The sequence below is a fragment of the Carlito syrichta genome, unplaced genomic scaffold, assembly GCF_000164805.1.
Source record: "Carlito syrichta isolate Samal-C Ts95f unplaced genomic scaffold, Tarsius_syrichta-2.0.1 Scaffold305649, whole genome shotgun sequence".
NCBI classification, from domain to species: domain Eukaryota; kingdom Metazoa; phylum Chordata; class Mammalia; order Primates; family Tarsiidae; genus Carlito; species Carlito syrichta.
The window spans coordinates 588,889-599,133 of record NW_007249745.1 but is presented as its reverse complement, the minus strand read 5'-3'; the positions used below and the strand labels follow the sequence as shown (position 1 = coordinate 599,133).

General features: G+C 48.9%; 1 protein-coding gene across 1 annotated transcript in view; it reads right to left on the bottom strand.

Annotated features, from left to right (window-relative positions):
- TRIM72 (tripartite motif containing 72) overlaps positions 1-1,197 on the bottom strand; it is an 8,499-nt gene extending 7,302 nt beyond the window's left edge. The window contains exons 1-2 of the mRNA XM_008062062.1: positions 919-1,197; positions 33-429 (exon numbers count right to left, since the gene is read on the bottom strand). Of these exons, the coding sequence (XP_008060253.1) occupies positions 33-422 (390 nt within the window). The 5' untranslated portion in view covers positions 423-429; positions 919-1,197. The remainder of the gene's footprint in view (positions 1-32; positions 430-918) is intronic.
- Positions 1,198-10,245: the final 9,048 nt, after the last annotated feature.

Here is a 10,245-nt window from a genome sequence, read left to right as displayed (position 1 = left end):
CTGTCCCCTCCGACCCGAGCCGGGTCCCGAACCTTGAGACGCGCGTGGGCCTCGGCGGCGGGCAGCAGGCGGTGGCCACGGTGCGAACCCAGCGAGGCGCACACGCCGCACACGAGCGCGCGGTCCTGCTCGCAGTAGATGCTCAGTGGGTCCAGGTGCTCCTCGCAGTGGCCCTGCGGCACCTGCGCCAGCCCCTCCACCAGGCGCGCCAGCTGCAGGTTGGTGCTGAGCGCCTGAGGCCGCGTGGGCGCCTGGCAACAGGGGCAGAGCACGGTGCCATCCGCGGCCGGCTCCCCTGCAACGCGGCCCAGGCAGGCGCGACAGAAGCTGTGGCCGCACTCGGCTGTCACTGGTGCGTCGAACAGCTGCAAGCACAGCGGGCAGGACAGCTCCTGGTGCAGGAGGCCGGGCGCTGCCGACATGGCGGGCCTGAGTAGAGGAGGAGTCGGTCAGGGAGGCCCAGCGGGGCAGCGCTCCCCACCCAAGCCCAAGCCCAAGCCCAAGCCCAAGCCCAAGCCCGGCCGGGGTCTGCGGGGTCTGCGGGCTCTGCGGGCTCTGCGGGGAAGAGCCCCGTCCTATCAAGACCTCACATCCTAAAATGAAAAGGAATCCGGTTCTGGTCAAGAGGGAAAAAGAAGTCAATCTCAGGCCCAAAGGCAGTCTCAACTGCAATTCTCAGCCCTAACCCAAAAACTGCTCCATCAGGGCCCGTGTCAACCTCAGTTCCAAAACACAAGCCTGGGGCCACACACAGTCTTACCCACTGTCTTTGCCCAGAGACTTTAGCCTCTGACCAGGTCTTGGCCTCAGCTCCAGTCCCAGACACTCCAGATTTCCCCCTCTCAGTTCTCCTCTCAACCACTCCCCAGGATCCCCAGCCCTCCCCTCCTCCCATATCTCCAGGCCCAAGGGACTCACAGGTCTGGTTGGAGAGCTTAGGCAAAAAGAGACTCCCAGGAACCAGTCAGGGTCAGGCCGAAACGCAGGGGAATCAGGGCTGTGTCCAAAGACAAGCGAGGGTCAAGCAGCGGGCTCAGAGCAAGGACAAGGGACTAACAGGAGCAGCTGGCAGTGAACACCACGCGTGACGGGCAAACAGTGAACAGGGGACAGACTCCCAGACTGAGCCAGGGCCCCAGGACTATATTTAGCTGCCCTGTCCATCCCCTCTCATCACTTCTGGAAACCGTTCTAAAAGTAGTAGTCAGCCAGCACACATCACATGTCAGGGCCACCTGTCCTGGCCCATTCACTGTCCTCTCCCCCGCCCAGCCTGGAGCTGAAGCCAGCGGGAAGACAGGGCCTCTCACACCACAGAAAAGATAGAAAATTGGGGTGAGGTCTCCCCTTTCTCCTCCACCTCCACCTTTACAGATTCTCTAAGCTTCCTTCTTGCCTGTCTGCAGCCCCTCCTCAAGTTGTCACCCGTTCGTTCTCCAAGCTTAGGGCTTATCAGGATCACATTGGCCATATTATCCCCACCTGCAGGAGGACAGGCCTTCACCCCACCCTGAAATATTTTCTTCTTCCAGAGCTGAGGGGTGGGATTTTTCCATGTTGGTCTCTCCAGTGCCCAGCACAAGCCTTGGGGTAAAGTGGGCTTCCCAAAATGCTTGGGGAATGAATGATAGAGATCGTTGAATAAATGATTGAACTGAATCCAGAGTCTGCAACCCAGAAGTCAATTCTGTCCCAGGAGTGTCAGGCCTGCTTATCTTTCAAATCTCAGTGGAAATTCCGTTTAGAATAAAAACTAAAGTCCTCATGTGGCCTACAAGGCCCTGCCTGAGCTGACCCCATTTATTACTTTGACCTGGTTCTCACCCCTTTCCCATTAATCACTGCAGCCTCAGGGACTTTGCACATGCCCTCCCCTCTGTCTGGGAACACGCTCAAACCCAGATAGTGCATGGCCCCTTCCTTACCTCCCTCAGGTCTTTCCTCAATGTTACCTTTTCAGTGAGCCCTTTCCTAACTCCTGATTTTAAGCCTCATATCTACCCAACATCTTCCATCCTGGCTTCATTTTCCCCCATAACATGTATCACCATCTGGCATGCAATATATTTTACTTGTGTGTTGGTTTATTGTCTATTTCCTCCTTCCAGAATATAAATTTTGTTCACTGCTTGTCTCCAGCTCAGAATAAAGTGTATGGCATGCAGTAGGTGCTCAGTAAGTACCAGATGAATGAATAAGCCCAGACTCAGTCCCTCTCATTTGGCCTCTGAGTCCCTCTTTCTCTTAGTGTCCCTCAGCCTTTATCTGGTTTTGCTCGTTCTCTCAACCACTCTCCGTCTCCCCCTGAGTTTCTGCTTCTGTTTTAGTCTCTTAATCTCCACTTTGGACTCTCTCTTGTCTTTCTCTCAGGTTTTCAATGTTTATTTTTATTTTAATGAGATGTTCTCTCACAGAGTCAGATTTCTTATTAAATGACTCACAGGGCCAGGCATGGTGGCTCACGCCTGTAATCCTAACACTTTGGGAGGCCAAAGCCAGAGGATGGTTTGAGCCCAGGTGTTCAAGACCAGACTAGGCAACATAGCAAGATTTCACCTCTACAGAAAAATCAAGAAAATTAGCAGGGCATAGTGGCACACACCAATTGTCCCAGCTACTTGGGAGGCTGAGGCAGAAGGATCACTTGAGCCCAGAAGGTCAAGGCTGCAGTAAGCTGTGATCACGCCACTGCACTCCAGCCTGGGCAACAAAGTAAGACCCCAACTCAAAAAAAAAAAAAAAAGAACTGGATGTGGTGGCATGTATTTGTAGTCCCAGCTACTTGGAAGACCGAGGCAAGAGGATCCCTTGAGCTCAGGAATTCGAGGCTGTGGTAAGCCATGATTGTGCCACTGCACTCCAGCCTGGGCAACAGAGTGAGACTTTGACTCAAAAAAAAAAAAAGACTCGCAGTAAAAAGCAAATGCCTTGGACCCCTTTGCCCTAGGACGATGTGATAAGAGTCAAATGAATTATCTTATGCAAGTTACCAGGCACTCCTAGTTAAGTGAGCTACAAGGAAAAATTATTCTCCCCGCTTATAAAGGGGACAGAGGCTGCTGTCCCCTTCCCCTCCCCTCTTTAAAGGTCTCCTCTTTACTCCAACACTTTATTGGGTAAATAAAATCTCTCCAGAAGCCAGACAGCCTTGCATGTCTCAGCTTTTCTGACAAGTTCTAGGACTTGTCTCCAAGTTTATTCCTCTTCACACACTGCATGCTGATGGCACCAGCTTCCACCCTTCCACCGCCTGCTTACGAAGACAGTTACTCCAGGCTTCCTGCACCTCAGGGGCTTAACCTAGGGACCTTGTTCAGGCTGTAAGCATTGGGTCCTCTCAGGAAGAGAAAAGTTGTAGTATTCTTTTAGATCAGAACAATTACCTCTATACAAGTGACTACAGATTCAACTCTCATGGTATGTGAAAAGTCTCAGAAAGTTAGCACACTTTATCCAGACACTGATTTCTTCTCTTCCATTTTTGATGGCTCAGACTCAAACCTGTGTTCGCAACAGGAGGAAGGTGGGGTGAGGGTATCTCTCGAACTGGGCTCTGAAACCACAACCCACACAGGCTCAAAAATTCAGCATCTGGCATTCAGATCTCATCTGGAGTTTTCATCACTGCCAAGTTAGAGCCAAAGGTTCTGGTCATTTGACCTTCCCATTCACAGGAGTGGGTATGTGGGACAAGAAGGTGATAGTCCATTCAAACCTTCACTGCAGATGGGCCAGGTCTGGCCTCTGGCCTATGGAAGGAACATTAATAGTCTTATGCAGGTTGAGGACAAGAAAAGAGGCAAGAAGTCATGTCCAGGGGAGGAGGGGTTAGGAACTAGTATTACGGACCATACAAGGTCCCTGGGGCCCACAGAGCTTACAGGGGACAGATTTCAGCCTGTCCTAAGGGAGAACTTCCCAACAGCTGGAAGGATAAGCACCTTGGAAGAGAGATCCTTGTTATTTTATATATGCAGGGAAAAAAATGAAAGAAAAAAAAAAGAGGCCAGAAATCTCCCAATCGGGGCTACTGTAGAAGCAAGTTCCAAATGCTGATATCACAAATTTATGCTGAGTGCCCCCAGGAAAATCATCTATCCCTCTGGGCTTCAGCATCATCAGCCACAATATAAGGATAAGTAAGATAATAACACTATCCCTATAGTGTTGTCACAGCTAGGAGATACAGGGTCTGGGAATCAAATCTTAGTGGCTCTGATCCCTAGACTCCTACTTTTTGCCCCCCGCTATTTTATACCTTCTGAATGTGCTTTATAAGTTCTAGGCTTATAGAACTAGAAAATATGACAAACAGGGACAATGTGCTGGCACCCAAGGGTTTAGGAAACAGTGACTGCCACTACCAGGTTCAAATTCTGACTCTGCTACTGTGTGACCATGGACAAGTCACTTAACCTGATTTTCTCATCTGTAGAATGAGAATCATGTAAGAACTATTATCCAGACTACTGGGTTGTTGTAAAGATCCAACAAGTAAATTCTCGTAAAGCTTTAGAATAGTGCTAGGTCTACTGAAAATGTTCAGTAAATGTTAGCTATTGATACAGATTATTATTACTCATTGTTCCAAGGAATCCTCCCTACCACCCTGTAAATCAATAACCAGGCACAGTGGCTCATGCCTGTAATCCCAACACTTTGGGAGGCCAAGGAGGGAGGATTGCTTGAGCCCAGGAGTTCCAGACCAGCCTTGGCAACATAGCAAGACCTTATCTCCACCAAAAATAAAATAAAATAATTAGCCGGGCATGGTAGTATGTGCCTGTGCCTGTAGTCCCAGCTACCCAGAAAGCTGAGGTGGAAGGGTTGCCTGAGCCCAGGAGGTTGAGGCTGTGGTGAGCAGTGATTGTACCACTGCACTCCAGCCTGGGCGACAGTGAGACTCCCAACTCAAAAAACTAATAATTGGCCAGGTGCAGTGGCTCATGCCTATAATCAATCCCAACACTCTGGGAGGCCTAGGTGAGAGGATTGCCTGAGCCCACAGGTTCAAGACCAGCCTGGGCAACTTGGCGAGACCTCATTTCTACAGTAAATCAAAAAATTAGCTGGGTATGTGGTGTGCGTCTGTATATCCAGCTACTTGGAAGGATGAGGCAGAAGGATCACCTGAGCCCAGCAGGTCAAGTGCACGCTCACAGCCACTGCACTCTAGCCTGGGCAGACAGAGTGAGACTCCAACTATAATAATAATAATAATAATAATAATAATAATAATAATATCCCTACTTCATAGATTGTGAAAGTGACAATGTCAAAAGCGCTATGTGCCAGGTCTGTTTCAAGCACTTCACTATTCCTTACTCATTTCAGCCTCATAACAACACTGTCACTGTTTCTATCTTACAGGGAGGCTAGGAGGTACAGAAGGTAAGTAACTTGTCCAACATCCTGGCAATCTGTGTTCCTTCTGGCCCCAAGAGGAGCAATCTGACTCCAGCAATCAGAGTTACATTGTTGGGTGAGGGGGGTCACACCCAGGAGGCATCCTAACTCCACCAACGACTCTGGCTCTTATCCAGGGGGGCAAGGGTGAGCCTAGTTGAGAACTGGAGGTTCTTTCCTGCCAGGAGTCAAAACACAGCACTCTGAGCTTGCATCCAGAAAGAGGAGGTCAAAGGAGAAGGGAGCACTATGGCTTCCCCAAGATGGAACCACCCTGGCAGTCTCCAGAACCAGCAGGCTCTGCCTCCACTTCCTTAGGGGAACCTGGCAAGTCACTGCCCTTCTCAGAGCACTGACTTCCCTATGGACTGGTGAGGTGAGCACATGGTTGACTAGGGATCCAGACCCAGAGAGGGCTATGACTTCCCTGAGTCACACAGCTAGGAGATAGATGGTCTAGGAACTAAATCTTTGTGGGTCTGACACTGCTTAGCTCCTACTTTTTCCATTATCCCATGTCTTCTAGGTGTACTTGGTAAGTTCTCGAGCATTCTACAAATAGGAGGAAGTTAATATCATTATTACTATTATTGCAGCATCTGTCCTCCTAATGGTGTTTCCAGTCTGGAGGAGGCATATATTTGTTTCCTGTATACATAATCTCTCCAAGCAATTTGTCCATTTTTGAGGGCAGACAGTGGGACTTTTAGGATGCTGATTGGAATTGGGCCCAGGAGTCAGATGGACATAGGTTCAATCTGTATTTCATCATTTACAAGCACTGTGGGCTTCTAGAGTAATTTCTGAAAACCTGTTTTCTCTTCTGTAAGGTGGAAATAAATACACATACCTCACAGGGGCATTGGGAAAATTAAATGAAAATAACGCATATTAAGTGCTTAGCATAGCGTCTGGAAAACAGCAAGTTTCAAAAAGTGGAAACTTAATAATAAGACAGTAATTATCATGGGGTTGGGCATCTAGTAGATCCTGACTACTTCACTCCAGAATAAAATAGAGTCTCCAAAAGCTTTGTTCCCTTCTGAGTTCAGAATTTGCAGTGCGCTCAGAGCAAATGCACCTGTCAGAAGGTGCCACTTAGTCTCATTGAGCTCCAGCCTGAAACAACTGCAGAAGTGAGGTTTCCAGTTCCACAAAAGAAAGGGCCACACTTTCCCAGCCCATGTCCCTTGCCTCCCTGTGACACCTCACCAAAGTACTAACATTTGCTCTGAAGTGATGCCAGGTGACAATCACAGCCAGGAGCTTCTGAGTCTCAGTCTGAACGTGTATATCAGTAAGACGTGACTGGGATCAGATGCCAGGAACAAGCTGGGCCCGAAAGGACCCTGGGTGGTGAGACCCAGAAACAAAGGGAGGAGGACAGACTCACACCACCATGACCCAAATGCTCACCTCCCTCACTACCAGGAAGCCTGCTCCTCCTAGGCTTCTGTCTCTCTCTGTCTCTATCTCTCTCTCTCCCACATGCACTTTCCTGCAGCCCCAAAGGTTCAGTTGAAACACATCACGTAAAGCAAAGGCCACCCAATCCAAACAAGGGGTTCAAGAGATACAGTCAGAAGGCCACATGGCAAAGGGGACCCCTGTTCTGTGTAGGGGCTGAATCAGGCACTCATGTTTTAAATTCTATGGATCAAACACCCAAAACTGCTAAGGTTCTAAAAGTGGAAAGAGTGGGTTTCTATGATTCTAGATTCTAGGATTCTTTTGTCATTCTACAAAGGCATATCAAGGCCAGGTTTGTGTCAAGTTCTGTGCTGAGAGAGGGTCAAGACTGGGTTTCTGCCCTCAAGAAGCTCTTGGTCTGTTGGGAAAAGTCGAGTAAATAAACACATTGTATGATCAACACTAACGTAGAGGCATCATAGGGATATCATGGGGACGTGGCCAAGTAATAACTCATTTTGCCCAGAGACAAGAGGAAAGGCAACAGGGAAAGGTACGCAGGACTGGTACAGAAGCTACACAGACAAGTTATATGACCCTCAGCAATATGACCCTGAACAAATCTTTCCACTTCTCTGAGCCTGTCCTCTCATTGGTAAAATGGGGCTACTATTCCCTACATCAAAAGGATTATTGTAAAGCTTAGAAATAATGCATGTAGCCAGGCGTGGGGCTCAGGCCTATAATCCCAGCACTTTGGGAGGCCGAGGTGAGAAGAATGCCTGAGCCTGCGGGTTCAAGATGAGCCTGGGCAACTTGGCGCGACCTCATCTCTACAATAAATCAAAAATTTAGCCAGGCATGGTGATGCGTGCCTATAGGTCCCAGCTACTTGGAAGACTGAGGTGGAAGAATCACCTGAACCCAGCTGGCTGAGGCTGTGGTGGCAGTGAGCGTGCCACTGCACTCCAGCCTGGGCGACAGAGTGAGACTACAACTAAAAGAAAAGAAAAGAAAAGAAATAATGCATATCAGTAAGGCACAGTGGCTCATGCCTGTAATTCTAGTGCTTTAGGAAGCCAGACAGACAAGAGGATCACTTGAGGCCAGGGGTTCAAGACCAGCCTGGGCAACATAGCAGATCCCAAACTCTACAAAATAAAAATTAAAAAAAAACTTGGCTGGTACTGGTGACACCCACCTGTAATCCCAGTTACTCAGGAGGCTAAGACAGAAGGATCCCTTGAGCCCAGGAATTCAAGGCTGCAGTAATTATGACCGTATCACTGCACCTCAGCCTGGACAAATGAGCAAGACCCTGTCTCAAAAATAAAAATAAAAATAAAGGGCTAGGTGAAGTGGCTCAAACCTATAATCTAAGCCCTTTGGGAAGCCGAGATAGGAGGATTGCTTGAGGCCAGGAGTTTGAGAACAGCCTAAGCAACATAGCAAGATCCTGTCTCTACAAGAAATATTAAAAATAGCAGACATGAGCTGGGCTCGGTGGCTCAGCCTGTAATCCCGCGCCTTTGGGAGGCTGAGGTGAGTGGATTGCCTGAGCCCGCGGGTTTGAGACCCACCTGGGCAACTTGGCGAGACCTCATCTCTACATTAAATAAAAAATCAGCCGGGCGTGGTAGCGCCCGCCTGTAGTTCCAGCTACTTGGAAGGCTGAGGCGGAAGGATCGCCGGAACCCAGCAGGTCGAGGCTGCGGTGGCCACAAACAGCCACTGCACTCCAGTCTGGGCGACAGAGTGAGACTCCAACTCAAAAAATAAATAAATAAATAAAAGATAACAGACATGGTGTCTGGCATCTGTAGTCCTAGCTACTCAAGAGACTGAGGTGGAAGGATGGCTTGAACCTAAGAAGGTTGAAGTTACAGTGAGCCATGATCATGTCACTGCACTCCAGCCTGGGCAACAGAGTGAGATACTGTCTCCATAAATAAAGAAATAAGAAGGATCACAGCCTTAAAAAGGGCTCAAATTATTTCTGTGATTTCCTAGAGAAAGTGACTCCTGATAAGCATCAGAAGACAGGCAGGAACTCACCAAGCAGACCAGGAGGAAAAAGAGGCCAAGCAGAGAACAGGAGCCACATGTGCGGAGGTTCAGAGGCCAGCAAGGTGGGAGACACAGTTAAAGAGGTTGGCGAGGACCTCGAAGGCCAAGCCAAGGAGCTTAGACTTCTGTGAGAGAACAATGGGGAGTCATGAGCAGTTCCTGACCAGGGGAGGGGCAGGATCCTATGTGTGGGTTAGGAAGATGTATCCTTCTGGCCGCCGTGCACAAAATGAGTTGGAGATTCTGGAAGGACAAAGACTAGTGAGAAGGCATAATGATAAACTGCCACAAGCCAACTTTCTGTTGCACCATGAGTGCTGCCCATGAGGATGTTGGCACACAGCTTACCCCAGCCTGTGTGGGGCAACATGCCTCGAGGACGGGCAATAGCGTCCAGCTACCCTGCTAGAAGCTTGTGAATACATCATGCTGCAGACACCACAGTCTCATTTGTTCCTTTACTCAGCAAATCTTTACTGAGCATCTACTGTGTTCCAAGAACTTTCTTGGTGCTGAGGAGTCTACAATGAACAAGACAGCAGGGCCCTGATCTTCATGGAGCTCACATTCTAGTGGGGGATAGATGCCCAAGAAGTGAGTAAATGTATAATATGTCAGGATCGTATCACTAGGAGGAATGCTGATTGTTATAACACAAATGAGAGGGAAAAATGAAGGATTCCTAATACCCACCTAGGAAGTAGAGCCAGGATTCAAATTAAAAATAAAAACGAGACAGGCTCGGTGGCTCAGCCTGTAATCCCAGCACTTTGGGAGGCTGAGGTGAGTGGATTGCCTGAGCCCGCGGGTTCGAAACCTGCCTGGGCAACTTGGCGAGACCTCATCTCTACAATAAATAAAAAAAAATTAGCCGGGCATGGTAGCACATGCCTGTAATTCTGGCTACTCGGAAGGCTGAGGCGGAAGGATCGCCGGTGCCCAGTAGGTTGAGGCTGCAGGGGCCGGGAGCGGCCACTGCTCTCCAGTCTGGGCGACAGAGTGAGACTCCAACTCAAAAATAAAAATAAAAATAAAAATAAAAACGAAATAAAAATGAGGCCAGGTTCGGTGGCTCATACCTATAATCCCAGCACTTTGGAAAGCTACGGCAGGATTGCCTGAGCCCAGGAGTTCAAGCCCAGCCTGGACAACCATAGTGAAACCTCAACTCTACAAAATAAATAAATAAATAAATAAATTAGCCAAGAGTGATGGTGCACACCTGCAGTTCAGGCTACTTGGAAGGCTGAGGTGGAAGGATTGTCCGAGTCCAGGAGGTCGAGGCTGCAGTGAGCCAGGACCATGCCACTGCACTCCAGCCTAGGTGACAGAGGGAGACCAAGAATAAAAAAAAAAAAAAAA